The 21,113-nt window shown below is 36.0% G+C and overlaps 1 protein-coding gene across 2 annotated transcripts in view; it reads right to left on the minus strand.

Moving 5' to 3' along the window:
• Nucleotides 1-1,313: 1,313 nt before the first annotated feature.
• LOC143238378 (uncharacterized) overlaps nucleotides 1,314-21,113 on the minus strand; it is a 29,665-nt gene continuing 9,865 nt past the window's right edge. Inside the window, exons 1-4 of one of the 2 annotated variants that reach the window (XM_076478528.1) lie at nucleotides 10,434-10,764; nucleotides 6,631-6,702; nucleotides 5,202-5,509; nucleotides 1,314-4,066 (exon numbers count right to left, since the gene is read on the minus strand). In XM_076478528.1, the coding sequence (XP_076334643.1) occupies nucleotides 3,004-4,066; nucleotides 5,202-5,509; nucleotides 6,631-6,690 (1,431 nt within the window). In that variant the 5' untranslated portion in view covers nucleotides 6,691-6,702; nucleotides 10,434-10,764 and the 3' untranslated portion in view covers nucleotides 1,314-3,003. Of the gene's footprint in view, nucleotides 4,067-5,201; nucleotides 5,510-6,630; nucleotides 6,703-10,433; nucleotides 10,765-21,113 lie in introns of those variants that run through there. The other variant, XM_076478529.1, reaches the window with a different exon arrangement.

Consider the following 21,113-nt stretch of genomic DNA (forward strand, 5'->3'; position numbering starts at 1 on the left):
GATAGCGTATTGTGTAGGTTTGCGCTTAAGCACACAACAAATGAACCGCTGGACCTAAAATTATGAAAATGTTCTGTAATATGTGACAGATAGTCAGAAATTTTGTAAAATGTAATTTCTTAAACAACTCTTTTTAGACATGCACTCAGACTCCTACAAAATAAGCCGTGTAAAAAGTCGATCATGCAGACTGTTGTTTTAGCGAAAAGCTACAAAACTGAACGTACATTGCGAGGAATCGTACTCTAGATTTAAGTGTTGTAAGTTCGAAAACTTCAAACACGTGGGAGTCAGTCTATATGCTAGTAGCTTATATGTTGAGATTCCATTTTATCAAATATTTAAATATGTGTGGATTCTTTATTTTAACCTAAACGTAAAAGACTCCAAACCTGTTCAATAGAATATATTATTCTCAATTCATAGAGAAAGGGATTATGTTATCGTGAGTGTTATATGCATTAGAAATATAATCAAATACCACAAACGTTGGTAACAAATTTTAAGAAAAAAAAAGAGGTATAATAATCTGTTTTATATGGCATGTCAAAGATTACATGCTCTAAATGAAGGGCGCGAGATGTATTAGTACAGTTTTCCAACGAGAAGGTAAACAACTGTTAAATCCGAGCTCAGAACTGTTGTGTAGGGTGTAGGTCATTCCATAAGTAATGTCCGAAGATTTAATACAGAAAGTACATAATCATTTCTGTCTTTGTAGAAGGCTTTAATGACTAAAATATGTAGTAGGACGTGTATAAAAATGTTCAGACAAATAAAAGAAACTAACCCAGCTCCACTTTTTCAGATCATTAATCAAATAAACCCTTATAAAGGTGAATGTGCCTGAGGAACACATTAGGTATATAATGCTTTATGAGTTTTATAAAGGCAACAGTGCAGCAGAAACTACACGAAACATTCAAGGTGTTTATGCTGCGGAGTCCCTCAATAAAAGAAAATGTCGAAGGTGATTTCAGAAGTTCAGATCAGGTGACTAAGGCTTAAGTGATGCGTCACGTTCAGGTCGTCATGTGGAGTTTAATGATGACTTACTACTGGCTGCATTTTATGAAGATTGTGCTGTAACAGTTGAAGAACTAGCACAGAAGCTTATTTCAATCCATTCAACAGTTCACCGCCATCTGCAACAGTTTGGAAAGGTATTAAAACTTGGAAAATGGATCTCCCATAATTTGAAAGAAGCCAACCTTAGAGCAAGAGTGGGCATTTGCGCTTCTTTGCACTCTCGTGAACGCAACTCACTTTTTTGGACAGGTTAGTGACTGGAGATGAAAAATGGATATTTTATAAAAATGTTAAATGCCACAGACAGTGACTCAGCGAAGATAAACTGGCTAAAACACAACCCAAAACGGACCTTCTCCCTAGGAAATTCTTGTTCGGATTGCTGCCACTCAATGTAACGATTACATCAGATTTCTATTGTCAACAGATGGAACGCTTGAATGTTACACTGAAAGAAAATAGGCCTGCTTTGTTCAATCGTAAAGGTGTTGTGTTACACCAGGATAATGCATAGCCTCATACAGCAAGGATCAGATCTGTAAAGATTGAAGAACTATACTGTGTAAAACTTCCGCATTCTCCTGATTCTCCAGACCTTGCTCCATCTGATTATCATCTATTCCAAAGTTTGTAGAACTATCTTGATAGAAAAAAGCTTGGTACACATGAAGTTGTCAAAACTACCCTCTCTACGTTCTTTTTCTCCAACCAAAACAATTTTATAGAAGTGACATTCAGAAGCTTGAGAATCGTGAGCAGGAAGTAGTTAATAATAATGGAACATACACTATTGGTTAAATAACATTAAAAACGTTTGAAATACTTTCTCTCTTTCTGAACCTAAAATCGAACATTGCTTAAGGTATGACCTGATAATTAGGTTTGGTTAAGCCTGATCGTAGTACAAATTCGTATTTGTGAGTTCAGAAAGCGGGACATAAAAATTGAATGTATTAAAATATATACAATAACTGATTACAAATGGTTGGGCTTAAATTAATGGCCAACAGATAACAAAGCTATTAAAACTGTCAAGATAATTTTTAATAAAATAATAGGTCAAGAAATTGTAAGTGTTCGATTAGTTTTGAATAAACTTAAAACCAGTGGATAAAAGTGTTAATTAGCTGCTTTAAACTTTTTAAACAAGTTATATGCATTCGATAGAAGAATATTTTAAATTCGTATATAACTACATTAGTAATAATTGCTGTATACACACACACACACACACACACACACACACACATATATATATATATATAATGAAGAATATAATCACAAATAAGTGTAATTTTTCACCGGTAGAGGTCTTATCTTGTTCTGCTTCTATTTTCCTTATATAATGCATAGATATAAAGTCAACATACAAATCAACTGAATCGTGAAATTATTCAACATAATAAACAATCTAAATATTTTCCCATCACCAGCCTCTTTCTTCAGATTCCGATAGCAGAAGTCAACTATGATTTTTGTTGTTGTTAGCTTCTGAACTATGCAACGAACATTCTTTCTCGAAATTCTTGGTTCAAACTTTGTGGCTGAAGCTTTTGGTTTAAGTACACTTAGAAGAGAAAGTCAGTTATATTGATTGGTGTATCTAGGCTGTTATTTATCAACAAACAAATTTTTTTTTAAATATTTCTTCATAATAACCAACACCTTCAAGAACATTATATTTTCAAAATACTTGTTTTATGTACTGAGATATAACTTGTTATTTTTCTCTTTTTATTATTCTGATTTAGATTTTTTAAACTCTTTGCAGTAGGCTTAGCATATGATTTATTTTTTTTGTTATTTTCACTAAAATTTGAATATTTTTAGTTTTTTTTGTAATTACTTTGGAAATAAAAACGTTTATTTTATACAATACTCCAGCTACTTAATATTAAAGACAGTAAGTAGATTGTGTTCAAATCAGACGATTTTCTTTCTTTGAATAAATGTATCGACGTCACTTGAAATGTACTATTTTTCAAGTCCACTAATGATGTCCCTTTGCGAATATGCGTGTAAATTGGACAAAGAAGGAGTGCTTAGAGTGTTACGGATTCGGACACACAGAATAGCGGTCATTAAACAAGAAGTTAGCAGGATGATTAAGATGACCACTAAGGCTGCAATAAAACTAGGAGTTGAGATGCAGAAATCTCCTTTTACGTTGGCCTGATGTCCAGCAGTTAGGGTTAAGGTCCCATTATTTGTTTCAGTGAAGGTGATGTCTTCTGGAGCAACAACTTGAATACCACGTAGTAATCTCACAGGTTCTACACGCTTTGATGTCCTCACTATGCCATCCTTGTCTTTGTAAACACGTTGGTCTCTTCCACTAGTTTCTCTCTTCTGTCTCGCTGTTAGTGATTGAGGATACTCAGGACAGAAGTCCTCGCACTGGAACTTGCAGATTTCAACATTACATTCTAAGTACAGTTCCATAGTGTCTGGGAATTTGAAGGCTTGGAAAAAGGTATAAGCGATAATGCTAGCACCAGAATTACCAGTTGATCGTGTTTTCTGCCAAGGACCCATTAATTTTTTCTTTATAACGCATCCACGTTCGTCAGTCAGTTGAATGGCCTTGGTGACATCACCAGCATGGGCAATGCAGCTCTTCACATGAACATCAAAATCATCCGTGCCCAAGACATAAATTACTGCGGTCAGTGTGTCACCTATTTTGACCAGTCCATTAACTGGAGCAGCAAATGGTCCACGCCCAACCTGGATGTCCATGTAACTGTCCACTGAATCTCCACTGTATGTGATGGACACGATGTCTAGCATGTCCACATTGATGCTTGAGGTAACAGTCTTTTCAAATTGTCCAGTCCACAAACAGCGAATGTGTCGAGCAGTGTCCCAGATTTCTTGAAAACTAGGTTCGTTCTGAATAATGATGGTATTTTCTAGGTAGGCCTGACCACCCTGACTGAACTGATCTATGAACTGGGTGCCACAACGGTCCAGAAAAACCGTGAACTCATATATGGACTTTCCACTGTTGGCCGCTATATACTGACAGCTGCTGTCACTACAAACAAACGGAAAAACAAGAGGTTAATATAAGTAAAACAAGGTTAAAAGACATTTCCTCTCTTCGCAAATAAAGTCTTTAACAGGTATTTGTTTAGAACAGTACGATTAAGTTAAGCACAAAGCAACACAATAGGCTATCTGTAATCTGCCCACCACGGGTATCAAAACTCGGTTTCTAGCGGTGTAAGTCTGCAGACATAACTTTGTGCCATTGAAGGGCGTACGGTTAAGTTAAATATGTATCTGTTTGTTTTTAAAGCAAAGCCACATAAAACTAATTACTGTGTCCACCAGTTCGAGAGGGTTCGAGTTTAGCATTATAAGTCCGTAAACTTACCGCCCTCTCAACGAAAGGCGTTAAATTTGTGACGATAATTTAATTACGATAATAATAACAATTTCCTACTCTCAGGGTTTTTTTATAATTCCTTTTCTAAAGAGGCCCTGCATGGCCAGGTGGTTAAGGCACTCGACTCGTAACCTGAGAGTCGCGGATTCGGATCCCAGTCACTCCAAACATGCTAGTCCTTTCCGCCGTGGGGGCGTTATAATGTTACGGTTAATCCCACTATTCGTTGATAAAAGAGTAGCCCATGAGCTGGCGGTGAGTAGTGAAGACAAGCTGCCTTCCTTCTAGTCTTACACTGCTAAAAGGGACGGCTAGCGCAGATAGCGTGGCTTTGCGCGAGTAAAGTCATTGAAGCCAAGCTGCTCTGAGGGTCCTCGCATCCCTGTCGAGCCAAACATGCTCGCCCTTTCAGCCGTGGGGGCGTTATAATGTTACGATCAATCCCACTATTCGTTGGTAAAAGAGTAGCCCAAGAGCTGGCGGTGAGTAGTGAAGACAAGCTGCCTTCCTTCTAGTCTTACACTGCTTAATTAGGGACGGCTAGCGCAGATAGCCCTCGAGTAGCTTTGTGCGAAATTAAAAAAAAAAAAAAAAATGTTTACCAGCCACCAAGTATGGCTATTCATTTATTTACAAAGTGATTTTAATGTGTAACAACTAGATCAAAAACATGTTTAGGGTAAATGGATCATGTTTACCAGCAAAATTAGAGATATATGTAGTTACAAGACAACAGATATCTTTATATTATCTTCATTACTGGATTTGACTAGTGACGTACCTGAAGTAACCTTTAGAGTAAATGATGCCATTGAATGGAAGACTAAATTCGATTTTAATACTCATGGACTCTTTCTGGCATTGGACTTCAATACTAACAATTTGAGCCATCAGGCCCGTGGGTAACTGAGGAAGAAACTGTGTGTCACCAACAGGAGTCTGGGCTGCAGTCGCAGGTTCCACTTGACCTCTGTTGACCTGTCTACTCGAGATGCCACCTCGTCGTTGAGCTACAGCCGATAAGAAGCGGTCAAGTTTAACCTGAGATTCTCTAGCTTCTAGTCTCCGTGGATTGCGTGCCCACGTGGACTGAAAAGGGAAAAACGTACAAGTCAATAGTCACTGTGTTCTATTCTATCTCAGCGTTTCTCGGTCCTTCCATAAACACGGCTCATGTAAACTTGAAGAAATTTCCCGCGGCCCACAACAGAAAATTATAAACGACTATTGTTTCACAGTTTATATCCTGGGTTCGTGCAAGTAACATTAATTTGTAATTAGCGAGGTATTATGTAGTTTGCGTTTTGTTTTGTTTTCTCTTTGGCAACATTTTCTCAACACATCTTCATCTAGTCTTAAGCCTTTCCGCGACTCACCTCTTGAGAAACACTGGCCGATATCCTCTCGACCTACTTGCATGCAGTTGTGTCGTTTATGTCTTCCCAAGCTTTCACCGAGACTTTGACCTTTGGCCTCAAAGTGATCGAAGTCAGTATGAGAATTAATTAAAATATTTTAATGAAACACCGAGACCTTGCACTTTGACCTTTGATCTCAAAGTAATCCAAGTCAGTATGAGAATTAATTAAAATATATTAAGGAAAATATTATTAAAATGAATATTTATTGAGGATATATAACTGCAGCTTTTTTTTTTAAAAGAAGTGACGAGGTTAATTAAATAATAATAATGTCGTCACTGGTTTTAAGATATATAACTGCAGCTTTTTTTTTTAAAGAAGTGACGAGGTTAATTAAATAATAATAATGTCGTCACTGGTTTTAAGTCTCTCTTGTTAAAACGATAACAACAAGAATAAAATATATCAGTTTAGAATACTGGAACAAACTGATGCAGTTGATTTATTTTCATATTGAAAACATAGCCGAAAGGAAAACTTATTTAGCAGGATTAAAAATATACCCCATATATAGGTTATTCTAGTGGAAAACATATTTTATGAAAATCATTAAGTCATATTTTCTTTCAAACCTACACTTATTAATATGTTTCAACGACAAATTAAACCTTAAACGTTCAAAAAAGCCTCAAATTATTTCTAGAGTGAATGGATCTACCTTGCACAGTCTTGCCATTAGGTGGTAGATTTGTACATCTGCTAACGAACCTACTCTCCTTTAAGACAAAATTTTAAAACTAAAAACATACGTATGTACTCATTAGAATAACAGAATAAAAATGTACTCACTCCGATAAATAAAGACAGTAGCAACAATGAATGGATCTTCATTCTGTTCATTTGCGCCATCTATATTTAATTCTGAAACAAAAAATATTGCAAAGAAAACAGATGTATGGACAACCTCAATATTTTCTCTTTCGAAACTACATCATCTCGTTAGATAACAAATAATTATCGTATGCAATTCAACTTTTCATATCTATTAATTTCAACAATACATCTTTGGGTCTCGCGTATAAGGCGAATTTGTTCATTGTTTCTTGACGAGCACAAAGTTATACAAATAATTAAATATAACTAACACCTGTATTAACCGATCATAACCTGTTTCCAAACTTTGTACAAGAAATATCATGATAAGCTAAGGGTATTTTAAATATTTAGAAACAGACCCTCGGCAATAAAGTTCCTCAGACTAAAAACTTGATAGCATTTTGTAAGCCTATATATCTATATAATTATATAGAATAATTATATATTTTATATAATTATTTTTATTATTATTATGTCCCCCGCTGAGACATCGGTAAGTCTCCGAATTTATAACTCTAAAATAAGAAGTACGATTCCCATCGGTGGATGCAACAGATAGCATGATATGGCTTTATTATAAGAAAAAAAAAACACTTATTATTATTATTACAGTCTTCTAGTCCCCCGCTGGTACAGCGGTAAGTCTACGGATTTACAACGCTAAGATCGGGGGTTCGATTCCTCTCGGTGGACTCAGCAGTTAGCACGATGTGGCTTTGCTATAAGAAAACATATACAAAAAAATACATTTTATAACTTTTTTCGTGACGCCACTTTGGATCGAAAGTGAAACAATTTGTAAGTAGGTCAAATGCATGTATGTACAACCTTCTAGTGGCACAACGGTATGTCCGAAGTCTTACAACGCTAGAAAGTGAGTTTAGATACCCATGGTGAACATAGCACAGAGCATCGTGTAGTTCTATGTTTAATTACAAACAAACAGTATTAAAGAAAATGCGCATTGTAATCTTGAAAGATAACACCATATCAAAATATCTCCTTTTGACAAGTCCCACAATAAATTATTTCCAAATTGCGGTTCCGGTCAAGGTGGTCCTAAACTTAGTATTAAATAATCACCTCTCGAGTTAGAAGAAACAATGGTTGAGGGTTTTTTGCGATAATTGCGGATAAAAAGGTCGTTTCCTGTGCTAATTTTGAAGGTCAAAAATGGTCATTCGTTCTCAACTTAACTTCAGTAGGTGGTGTTAAATATATACAGTCTTAAGCATTGTTATGCTTACAGTTTTGTACAGATATTACGGTCACGAGAAAGGTCGTCATTCGGGTGGAAAGAAAAATCGTGGTTCCAGTGACCCAGTCACCAAAGTATGTGTGTGTACAGAGACTTAATAGATGGCGCTGTAAACATCTTGTGCTTTTAAAATTTTACTATTTCTACATTTAGACGGTTCAGTTGTTTAATAAAATATATCATGCAATAATTTGTTCGATTTTGGTTATTTTTCCCCCACTATAATCTCTATTCGTTTCGCTTGATCGGCCAAGCAGTGATTGTATCTTTTTTATTCTATTTTTAGGTACAAAAACGATGCAGAGAATAGGTTTGTTTTTAGAACTTCGCGTATAGGGTTATCTGCAAACAGGCGTCCATAATTTTAAACTTATAGGTCAGAAGGGGTCCTCCAATGACACAGCGGTATGTCTACTGACTTACATCGCTAGAAACCTAGTTTCAATAGCCGTGATGGTAATTCAGGTGGGCAACAACACCCATCACTAAACTCTTAGACTACTCTTTACTGACCGAATGTTGCGATTTGACTGTTGCTGTTTTATTGTACCTGCGCCCCAAACTTGGGGAGCTAGTATCTGCGGCAAGGGGCTACGAACCATGAATCCTGGAATTCACAGTCAAATAATTCTAACCATTTGTTAACTCACGGCTCGTTGGTATAGTTGATTTTGGTTGAAACACATTTTAAGCTGTCACGCAACGATGTAGGCTTATTAATTAACATTAATTCAAGTAGCTTGTCAGAAAAATATTAAAATCTGGTGAGTACAGTCTTCAACTAAAACCTATATATAAGCCTTATATGGCCTATTTCAAGTGGCAAGTCATATACGACAGTTTTTAATCTAACCTAATTTTCTTTCTCTGTGAAAATACAAAATACAACGAAATAATATATCTTAAAATAATGAACTTTTATATAAATCTTGAAACATTCGAAATTAAATACTATTTGAGTGAAATAGTTATTCAAATGCAAACAAAATAGCTGTAACCAGTGTTATAATGGAGTAGGAACAAATTTTCTGTTATAAAGTGTAGATTTCCATTTTTTCTTTGTGGCCCCCGCATGGGCAGGTGGTTAAGGCACTCGACTATTAATCTAACGTTTGCGGGTTTTAATCCCCGTCACACCAACATTGCTCGCCCTTTCAACCGTGAGGGCGTTATAATGTTTCAGTCAATCCAACTATTCGTTGGTAAAATTGTAGCCCAATAATTAGCGTTAGGCGGTGATGACTAGCTGCCTTCCCTCTAGTCTTCCACTGCTAAATTAGGGATGGCTTAGCACGAATAGCCCTCGTGTATCTTAGCACTAAATTTAAAACCAAACCAATTTTCTTCTTACTATCTTTTCCTTTTCAAAATAAGTTTGTTTTGCTATTATGCACAAAGCTACACAAAAGGACTCTCTGTACTCTGGTTCACAGACATACCACTGAAAGACTTTTCAAATAATTAAGTGATTAATATTTTTTTTAGGATTTGATGATTTTGAACATTATTGATCACGTAGGAGCTTGGTTTGCTTCTTTCTAATTAGAAAGCTACATTGGACTATCTGTGCTCCACCCACTGCTGGCGTCCAATCCTGATGTTTAGTGTTATAAGCCTTCATACTTACTACTAAGTCATTTTCTCGTTTAGTTTAATTTTGGGCTTACTTACTGATAAACTATATTTTATTACAATTTACAGTTAACTTGATAATGAACGCACCAGTCGGTACCACTATTCGTTGGTAAAAGAGTAGCCCTATGGTTGGCTGTGAGTGATGATGACTAGCTGTCTTCCCTCTAGTCTTACACTTTAAAATTATGGCCGACTAGCGCAGATAACCTTCATGTAGCTTTGCACGAAATTCAAAATGAACTAAACTAAACCAATAAGAAACCTAACTTTCTTTTTATTTGCTAACCCAAGCTGTGCTGATGAGCTTTGAACAAGTGAAACTGTAGTCCACAGCAAAGAGTAAATGGCCAATCATAGAATGCATTACACATTTAAGTCATAGATTCTCGTTTCGACTTCACCTCTGGTGAAATAGAACATGCAGTCTTTAACCTATATATATATATATACTACCTAAGAAACTAACGTTTTATTTAAAACTGTCAAGACTTTGATGTCTAAGATAAAATCCTTGTGCGTTAGTTGGTTGGTGGTAATGTGTATCAACTTAGGCTACAAACTGTAACAAGATATATCCGGGAATAAAATGTCCATATTGTACGGTCCTCCTCTGGACAATAATAAGTCTAAGGACGTATAACGTTGAAATCAGAGTTCGATTCCTCGCCGTGGACACAGTAGGCAGCCAAATATGGCTTTGCTCTAAGCCAAACAAACCATATAGTACAAAGATTTTATCTTATAACTAAATATTTTCTTCAGATATTGCCAGATACATAAAAACAATCTAGTGAATAAAGCACGATTTTGTTGTTAGTGTATTAAACTAAATAAAATTACTGCAAACTTATATGATATTTAATAATCTCAATAAGTTGCTTACCTGAAACTAAAGTAATAAAAAATATATTGATGTTTAGTCGCAACTCTCCAGTCGAGATTTTTCCCCAAAAGAGGAGTCCTGGATGAATGTTAAACCAAACCTTGCGTCCGGTTGATCACGGAAAGAAATAAACAGTGATGCCAAGTGAATCCCAGACACTGGACACAGAGAGTCGTCTGTAGCCACAAGAGTTTTCTCCATAAAGTGACTTTCAGTTCTTTATATTTGAGACCAAGTGACCTACATGTGTTCCAAGAGAGTTCTGTTTGTGTGATATTATAGGGGGAGGGGTTATATAGTGTCTTCATCAGATTCTTTATTTACCCTTCTGTTGGTTTATAGGTGGGAAGGGAAAGAACTCAGGTTTGCCAGGCTCACTGACCCACTTTTTCACAATTGGTAGTTAGTATTATGTCAGTTTTTAGGGTTAGGGCTGGAAAGAGAAAACAGCGTCTTGCTGTATGGTTCTATCATGTATACACCAATCTAATGCTTATATATACGTACCATACAAACCTGTACGATGCCCATACACGTAAAACTTGTAGTGTGTGTGTAATGCACATTTCTATAACGCCCGTAATATACGTTTACGATAAACAAACGTATTGTTCGGACCTGCAGTTTATAGTTACCTGTCAAAATCATTATGCAAAACACACATGCGTGTGAAAGTTGTAACATCTATGCTTGTGTTAAAGTTGTCATATATGTATTGTGCAGACCGCATATAACTTGTACATTTGTAAAACTTGACATTCGTGTAGTATCTTCGAAATAATGAAAATTGCGTTAGTCCAAATGAACCGAATACGCTTTGTTTTCTATTAAACACAAGAAGGAATTGTGGCCTTTTATAAAAGGTCATTCATATAATAACAAATCAAATCAAAATAACAATTTTACAAACACAAAGCAACATTGACCGAGGTAGTAATGACCTTGACTTTTGACTTTGGATATACTAGATATCTTTCTCTGTCTCTCTTCGCGTTTGGTTTGGATACATAGTTGAAGTTTATTGTTTTTCAAAAGACAGATATCAATACACACGATATTCCTGCGTAGCCAATTAGAGTTGATATTTACGTGAGTATTAAAAATAAACGAGTGGTGCGAGTGTTATATATCATTATAGAATAAGTTCTATATCAGTACAGCCTTGGGTGGATCTGCTATAACTCGGTGATTAAAAAAACAACTAAAATAAGCATCCATTAATGTAGACTAAGAGAACTGTGTGTGTTTTTGCGTTTCACGCAAAGTTACACGAGGAATATCTGCACTAGTCGTATCTAAGTTAGCAGTGTAAAACTAAGGGGAAGGCAGCTAGTCATCACCACCCACCGCCAACTCTTGGTCTACTCTTTTACCAACGAATAGTGCAATTGACCGTCACATTATAACGCCCCCACGGCTGAAAAAGATAGCATGTGACGGGGTTCGAACCCGCAACCCTTAGATTACGAGTCGAGTGCCTTAACCACCTGGCCATACGGGGCCGATTTGCGACTCTTAAAGGAGTAAAGATACAGAATGGATTATATATATATATATATGTTTGCGCTCTCTTCACAGCTGGAAATCGAGCCTCGGATCTCAGCGTTGTGAGTAATAGGCTAATTTCGAGTGTATGTGTTTTTCTTATAGAAAAGTCACATAGGGCTATCTGCTGTGTCCAGCGAGGGGAATTAAAACCCTGATTTTAGCGTTATAAGTCTGAAGACTTACCGTTGTAACCCAGCGGGAGACATTTCGAGTGTTCCGCGATGAAACGACGGTACGTTTATGAACTTACAAAGCTAAAATTCGGGGTTCTATTCCTTCCGATGGACACGGCGGGTAGTCCATTGTGACATTGCTCTTAAAAAACAACAACAACAACATTATTTCTTGTATTCTTAACCATAGTAACAGAGGGAAAGATCAAAATAAGAGATATTTGCAGAATTCAGTAACTGAAATTAAACTTATTATTTTCTTCTTGACACATGAAAGTCCGTCATGAATGAGTAATAACACTAATCATGATAATCAAGTTATTAATTGAATTATTTACCACATAAATTGCTTGTTTTTGAATCTCAAATCTCATTCTAGTCTTAACACGAGTTGTAGCTTTCTCACAACTCTTTAGAGTAGTTTAAGGGTTTGATAAAGACAGAGGAAGGCCTGGCATGGCCAAGCGTGTTAAGGCGTGCGACTCATAATCTGAGGGTCGCGGGTTCGCATCCCCGTTGCGCCGAACATGCTCGCCCTTTCAGCCGTGGGGGCGTTATAATGTGACGTTCAATCCCACTATTCGTTGGTAAAAGAGTAGCCCAAGAGTTGGCGGTGGGTGGTGATGACTAGCTGCCTTCCCTCTAGACTTACACTGCTAAATTAGGGACGGCTAGTGCAGATAGCCCTCGAGTGGCTTTGTGCGAAATTCGAAAACAAAACAAAAGACAGAGGAGGCGGAAAAGAAACAGTTTTGTTCTGTAACGAGTAGAACATCGGTTGTGAGATGATATCACCTCTACTATACCCGTTAACAAAACAGAGATAAACTGTTAAAAGTTAGAGATGAGGAACGTGACATTATTTTCTAGATATATCTGCATATAGAGAACAGTGTGACCCTTTGGTCAACACTTTTTTTTAACCATATGATGAAATCTGAGTGAATTTAGCCTAGAATCTTGACTCGACAAGTGTCTAATGCGGGTTCTCCGAGCCAATGTCAACTCCGATACAGGATTGCTGAGGAAATGTAGGAGCTTTTAGTCTTAATTTAAAAATTGGGTCAATAAGTTAACAGAAATCCGTTAGTTTTCACAAGAAAACATATTTCGTTAAATGTGACGAGGCTTTTAATTTGTCTAAACGAAATGACCAAAAGCATTTAAATTTATTCGAGCGTAGCCTTTTAGTTAACGTATCGAACTGTAGAACCGAAGGTCTCGAGTTCGAGATGAGGTGCTCCCAGACATGCTTCGAATTTTCAGCGGTTGATGCGTTAGAAGAGTGGCAGTCAGTCCTGCTATTCGGTCAAGGTAATTCGCAGTTCCAAATTATGGAGGGATATACTTGACCAACATGAGCCTATGACGTAGTCGTTTACCACATGTGGTATCATTTCAGATGAACAAACGAAACGATTTGCATTGGGAAAAAAACAAGAGTGAAATGTTCCTTTCTCTCTGCACATTCGATAGAGGTTTATACTTATTTATTATGCAGTCTTTTTCAGGTTTACTTTCCAATGTGATTAATTATACCAGAACTTTTGGTTTTGTGGGTTAAATTATTTTAATTATCTTTTTGTTTTTTATTTTAAAAATTTAATAAAAAACAAGCTCGAAAATAACAGATTTGTGTGCATGGGAAAAAGTTTTAAAATAGATGAATCACAAAAACCAGTAGAAGATAAAACACATTCCACACAAAAACAGAAGCTTTGGAGGGAATGATTACCACAACACTGACAAAAAACCTAGTTTAATATTGAATTCTAAACTCTTAATCGGTAACTTAAACAAAATATTATGTTCTGATACAGACTTATAACAGGTAGTCACAAGCTCAGTGAGTATAAATAGTTAAATTTGATGGAATTCTGGCGAGCTGGGTTTGAATACGTGCAGCACTACAATATATACCCCTTACTTCAAGTTGTGCCCGGCATGGTCAGGAGGTTAAGGCACTCAACTCGTAATCTGAGGGTCACGAGTTCGAATCCCCATTACGTCAAATATGTTCGCCCTTTCAGCCGTTGGGACGTTATAATGTAACGGTCAATCCCACTATTCGTTGGCAAAAGAGCAGCCCAATAGTGGTGATGACTAGCTGCCTTCCCTCTAGTCTTACACTGCTAAAATAGGGACGTCTAGAGCAGATGGCTCTTGTGTATCTTTGCGCGAAATTCAAAAGCAAACAAACAAATAATACTTCAAGTTGTGAGTACGTTGTAAGAGCGCCAATCCCTTAGTGTTTATAGAGGAAAGAAACTACTGATTGCAGCTTTCCCTCTGATTATTAGTTCAAAATTAGTAACTTTGCCACAAATGCCAAAACGGACAAAAGCAAATTTTTTTGGTTTTGTTGTACTCTACTAAGCTGTGATTGAGGTACTTACTAAATCGTAAACGTACACAATTTTTCCCACGTTCCAACATAATATTTGGGTTAAATAATCTCATGACAATTACACAACTGTTTGTACTACAATTGGCGAGTTTTACTTGACACCAAACTCCAGATGTCCCAACTTTAACTACTTATTTGACGCTATCGTTATAATCTTGTAATAACAAATAATTATAGTTCTTAGGAAGTTTTGAAAAGACCATAATAGTTTAACCTAAGGTAATAGGAATATACTAAAGAATAATACATGGGATTTAGCGGTAGAAAACGCCCACGTTTTCATCTGTGTAACTCGGAATTCGAATTACCAGACAATGCAAAATTAGTTTGTAATTGGGCTTGTACTACATAATTTCAGTGCCTTCTGTAGGTTACTAATTATGGTTCAACTTGAAGTGAAACGTAGTTGACTTTCAGTGTCCATTTTAAAACATAACAAGTCTTAGTGTTTTCAGGAACTCATTAATAAAGTGGTTCTTGAATAAAGTTAAATATTCTACTAGGCCTCGATACCTCATGTCCTCTTTTTATCCCAGTAAGAGGTCACCATTAGTGTCAATAAGAAATTTTATGGCGGTCTTCTTATGGGACAAATCAACAAACAAGCTTCCACCTCGAATCTTTATATTGTCTAAAAATGAGGTCATGAAAGCGGACACTAAACTTCACAGAGTGTAAAGGAAGACGACTTGTTAAACGTTTGATGCTGCATAAATTATGAACGATTATCTTAAACTTGCATTCATAATATTAAATGAAAGTTAAACAAGAGGATATTCTAAATAGCCAAGGCTGTAATTGCATCTCAAATCAGTCACGATATGGATATATGAGTAAAAGTTTATACTTGAAAAAAACAACGCACTCATAGCCATTCTATGAGCCGTTATGCCGCGGCTGAAATATAGGCTTTTATTTTTTTTTGCCCTTGAGATTCTTATACGACAAGCATTCTTAAAAGGTATTACTTTGCTTCCAGTTGCTGCAAAATCACCCTCAGCACTTTGGGTCCGTGAGTGCATTATCAGAGTAACGGTCAAATCCCATTATTATATTAGATTAGCTTTTGACTGGTATAATCTAAAATCAGAGAATATAATAAGTTGTTGGAAGCATCCTGAATATTTCAAAGTTGTTATTCCGCCCTTCAACCAATTTTTTAATCTTTTCTAACATTCTGCTTGTTTTATATTCACGTGTGTACCACGTAGATAGCGATATCACTTATGGTGATTTAAACTTGAGATATTGTTTCTGATATACAGACACAACCAAATAATGCTCACACACTTTTTCAATAGATCAACCTTAGGTTGTGTAATTAAACTGTAAAACAACCTACCGTACAAGGGATTAAACATTTTTTTTTATCAAATTGTGTTTTGTTGTACGCCTTGCACAGTGCTTACAGTCTCATTTTCCATTTGCTGAGAAGCACGGATGATTGAATCGGAAAGCGACATGTTGTGTATGTTATTAGGGCCAGTTTCACGTGAGGTTCAGACTCCATAAAAGAGAAGCGATCGTATGCAGTGATGTAGTGGTTTCTATAACGTTTCCATTCACTTCCTACTAAAGAGAAAGAAAAAAAATATACCAGTAGTCTACATACGGAATTCTGTCTTAAACCAGAAGTGAGTGTTCAAAGTGGTATAATTAAAACTGTAAAGAGTTTATATAACAGAGATAATAACATAAAATAGTAATAAACAAATCGAATACGTATCGTGCTCTGAGAAGCAAAGTTGGTTGTTGTGTATGTAAACCAGTAACTTCATAAAACTTTCACTCTCATTTGTGTGTTTTGGTTGGTGGAGGGGTCATTGCCTTAGAAGAATCATTATCTTTTATGGCTCTTGCATTAAGTGTTTAATCTTTACGACGGGCACAGTGCAGATAGCCCATGTTATATTATCTCTTTTGCAAGGCTAGGAAAGGCATCACTTGGATTTCATCACACACATATGTTTGATTAGTGCTATCGAGAAAAACGATATAATAGTAAAGTTATCATGTATCTAAAGAGAAACACGAAATATTTAGAAGCAACTATAAAACACATTATGCGACGAGACGGATATTGATTTATTAACATGTCCCTTTGTTTTCCTAAAAGTTTTTTTTCTTCTAAAGTATTTGTTTATTGTCAATCGTGCGTTACATATGGTCTCACACAGAACTTCTATTAGAAGTCTGGTGTTGGCATTTTGATTTAACTGTAAAGAGTATAGTCCAAAATGTTTCATTTTTATCCACCAGATGGCTAATATTTTGCAAGAAACAAACTAAGGACCCCAACGAAACTTGTCAACTTGCTCGTGTGCTGTAAACATTTCCTCAGATTTACTAACTGCAGTACCACCTTTATGTATAGGGAAAAAATGGGAATCACTGGGAGTAGAGGTTATATAGGGGTCAGATCCAAATTACGACCTCTGTTTCACTGTCCCAAGAGTCCTTAGAGTATTCTCATGATTTAGTGACAATCTGTCCAGCGGATGGTGACTATTCGTCACTTATAAGAGATTTCAGTCCAATTATGGTTTAGACTGGAACGTACAGCACTAAATAAAACATTATAGAACAAGCAGTAAGAGAGACTCCGCTTAAAAAAAAAAAAAAAAAAACTTTAAAAATGTAGAAGTTTCTACTTCTTGTGACAGATTTTAACTACATGAGATTTCTTGTTCGATCTTGTAAATCACAGTAATGTTTTTTGACGTATTTATGTATATATGTATTTTTAAAGCATCTAAATGGTCTGTTATATTTCTTAAATCAGTCAACCTTTCAATTGTATGCGTGATGTATTTTGTACTTTAAAATATTATTGTTTTTATGAAACTAAAGTTTCCCATAAAATTGTAATTTTTCAGTTTTTCAAGTTAAACAACAAAAAAATCGTCAAATTCGGTTAAAATGAAAGTGACATTTTCCTCGTCTTTGTCTTTTAGATTGAGTGTGTCCACGAAAGCGTTGCGAATTGCTTTAGAAAGTTTAATTCTCGAATGTCCCCAGAATTCTAATAAGAATAATTCTCAGGAAGGCCACCACTAGAGCCTGCAGATCGGTGATTTTATACCTTCGTCGTAGAGGAATACCAGAACTGTTCATTAAGGAAGTTCATAATCAGATTAATGTAATATCGCTATTTTTATCAAAGCAGCTCCTCGACCTAACAATGAATCATAGTACAAAGACAGGAACCACGCCTCAGACATTCGTTCACTTCGCGATAGAGGAAAAGAACCTTGAATGAAAGTGTACTTTGGCATCCTTTTCTGACAAGTGTAAGACTAGTTGAAAAGCGTTTGTTCCGCCCCACACCTTATTTCAGAAATATATTCTCACGTAATACACACACGAGCACTCACATATACAAATTTATAAATACAGATTAGTTAGCCTTGATTTCTATAAATAATTGTGACTTCTTTGAAAGCTTTGAAAATTGACTTCATTAGAATTGGTCCTATCAACTCTAAGCTGTAATTGTAGTTTTCTACTACCAATCAAATGTCACCCTTTATTACACGCTGTGCTACAGACTTTTACCGCGCAGTGTTATTTTTACCTTATTATCTCTTGTCGCACTGGAAGTAATTTTTGTCACTGTGCTAAGAAATCATTTTATGAATAGAGCTGGAAGACCTCCTTGGTGAGGAAGAAGAACAGCTCTTCAATGAGCAAGGATTTCTTATTTCTTAAAGCTTTATCACGTTACGTTTATATTGTTGTTATTCCTGATAAGTTTTTCAACATATATTCTTACGTACATCCATCTCAATCCATCATTTGGTTTGTTTCGAATTTTGCGCAATCATTTGAACAAAAACTACCATAAGTGATTTGGTTCGAATTTCGCGCAAAGCTGCACGAAGGCTATCTGGGTTAGTCGTCTATAATTTAATAGTGTAATACTCGAGAGAAAGCAGCTATTTATCACCATCCACCGCTAACTCTTTGGTTGCTATTTTCCTAATGATTGACCGTAACATTATAACGCTCCCACGGCTGAAAGATCGATCAAGTGGCATAAAGACGCCATTTCTATTAGTTTATTTTGCGCTCATTTTCTCGCAAAGTTAAGCGAGGGCTATCTGTGCTAGTCGCTCATAATTTACCAATAATAGCTAACTCTTGGGATATCCTTTTACCAACAAAAAGTGGGGATGATTGTAACATTATAACGCTTCCACGGCTGAAAGATCGCGCATGTGGCATAAGGACGCCATCTCAATTAGTCTGTTTTGCGTTCAATTTCTCGCGAAGAGTTACATATAATTGCTAAATTACGAAGCTCTAGCACAGACAGCTATATCTTGGGCTACTCTTTTACCAAAGAATAATGGGATTGGCTGTAACTTGTAACTCCCGCACGACTGAAAGGATAACCATGTTCAGTAACGGGGATTCGAACCTTCGATCCGCACACCGAGATTCGAGTGCCCTAACCGCAATCCCTACTGCCAGCATTACTTACAGTGTGGCCATTTAAATACAATATAACACAACGTTTTAAGACTATGGAAAAAGACTAACTATTGGACTTCATTGATGTAACGAATTTCTAATATTATACGCTGGCTCATAAAAAGTTGTATGTTTTCAACTCAAACATTCTGCTTTATGTTTATCTTTTTAACGCGTAGTATTAATTAAATATGAAATTAAACTTTTGGAGAAAAATCCTCTCTATTTTCTTGGCGACATTTGGAGTATGAAAGATTTAATTAATAAATTACACCCACAATTTCTTAAAGGTGGTTTTTCTCCAAACGTCTAATTTCTTTATTTTATCACCTTCACATTTTTGTCTATTTATTTATTCGCTGAATTAAATAAGATTATTTGTTTGTTTGTAGTTAAGCGCAAAGCTGCACAATAAGCTATCTGTGCTCTGCCCCACACGGGTATTAAAACCAAGTTTCTAGAATTGTAAGTTCGCAGACTTGCCTCTGTGCGACTGGGTGGCGGGATAATCGAATTAAATAAGAGATTGCATTCTAAATAAATACAGAACAGATGAAAATCCACGGACTTGATTAACCATGTAATTACAACTTGTAACGTGTTTTGTTATAAATTGGAATTGTGCTGTGTGGAAAAACAAAATGAATATTGATGTTTTTAAATGTAAATTTAGTGTCAGATATTCTACTACAGAAATGTCTAACTTTTTTGTAAAGCTGGGTGGACACAAAATATTAAGTCAATCTGGCATAATAGTTTATACACACAAACTGGAAAAAATGGGGACACGTACCCTCTTTTTTTACTATATCCATATCTCAAGTGCTTATGTTCTAGTACCTACTGCAGGGTTCAAAAGATTGATTGTTTAATAATTTTAAAAAGGCTCTAGGGATTAAAAACGTCACTAACTCACCATTTAATTAAATACAAACATCATTTTAACTTGGGTTCGACCATCATCTTTGGACTCATTTGACACTGGATCACGTAAGACGAATCAAAGAGAGAAACAAAGTTAAGCCTTTAACAGTTTCTACCACAATATAATTTAGTAAAGAGAACGCCATCAACAAACACACACAGTCAAACAAATGTTCGTTATCAACTGGCCCTAGAGTGTTTTTGTACACACGAAACACGTAAACATAACATAGAATAGGGTTAAGTGCGCGCTTTCATACAGGTGAAAGTTGAAAAGTTCAAAGAACGTCCTATAACTTAGGGACAGTGCTTTCGCAGGTGGTAATATTCCCTGAGAAGGAACCTATAAATTTGATTAAAATTAATTCACCAGATGGCCGAGATGGTTTTGTCCCTCTAGTTCTCTATTTGATCGCTCTCTTTTCTTTTTCTATATAAAATTCTATAGATGAGTAGTGACCATAAGGTAGGGTTCTGCATTTCGGAGCTCGATGCGAATCGGCGAGATACTACAAAATATTTTCACATTTTAAGAATTCGAGACGTTATAATAATATCTGTCAATATCTGAAAGGATAGATAGTGTTACTGACCACCTGCCTTCCTTTTAGTCAGTTGCCCAGAATTAGTACGGCTGGGGGTAGACTTGGTAGTTTTGTTATAAATACAAATATGTAACATATTCTAAGCTGGGCCATTTACAAAATGCTATGAAATGATTGCTTGTCTAGTATTTTAATATGTTAAGTATTCAACGCTATTCTTTTATCATTAAGTATTCTTCAATTCTGAGTGAAAAGTCAGCAGACAAATCAGGACATTTGATAACAATGTCCAATGAGGAACCCTGTTGAATCCAGGTATATATAAAACCAAACCTGTATTAAATATAAGCTCTTTCATTTTGAATAAGATATAAACTGACATAAAGCTAAATAGAAGAATCGGAAAAATTTTGGTAATTCTCTTCATCCTAGAAAACGAACGTACAACGTTGATTTTTTGCACAAAAATCAGTTTTATTTAAAACAAGGCACGTCTCTGAAAACCTGCTTAGGTGGTGCTGTATGTCACCAGCGTTAGGAGTAAGAGTTCGAATTAGATACTGACTTATACATGACCTTCATTTTACATGATATTACATTATATCTTCAG

Source organism: Tachypleus tridentatus, chromosome 13 (genome assembly GCF_004210375.1).
Source record: "Tachypleus tridentatus isolate NWPU-2018 chromosome 13, ASM421037v1, whole genome shotgun sequence".
Classification (NCBI taxonomy): Eukaryota; Metazoa; Arthropoda; class Merostomata; order Xiphosura; family Limulidae; genus Tachypleus; species Tachypleus tridentatus.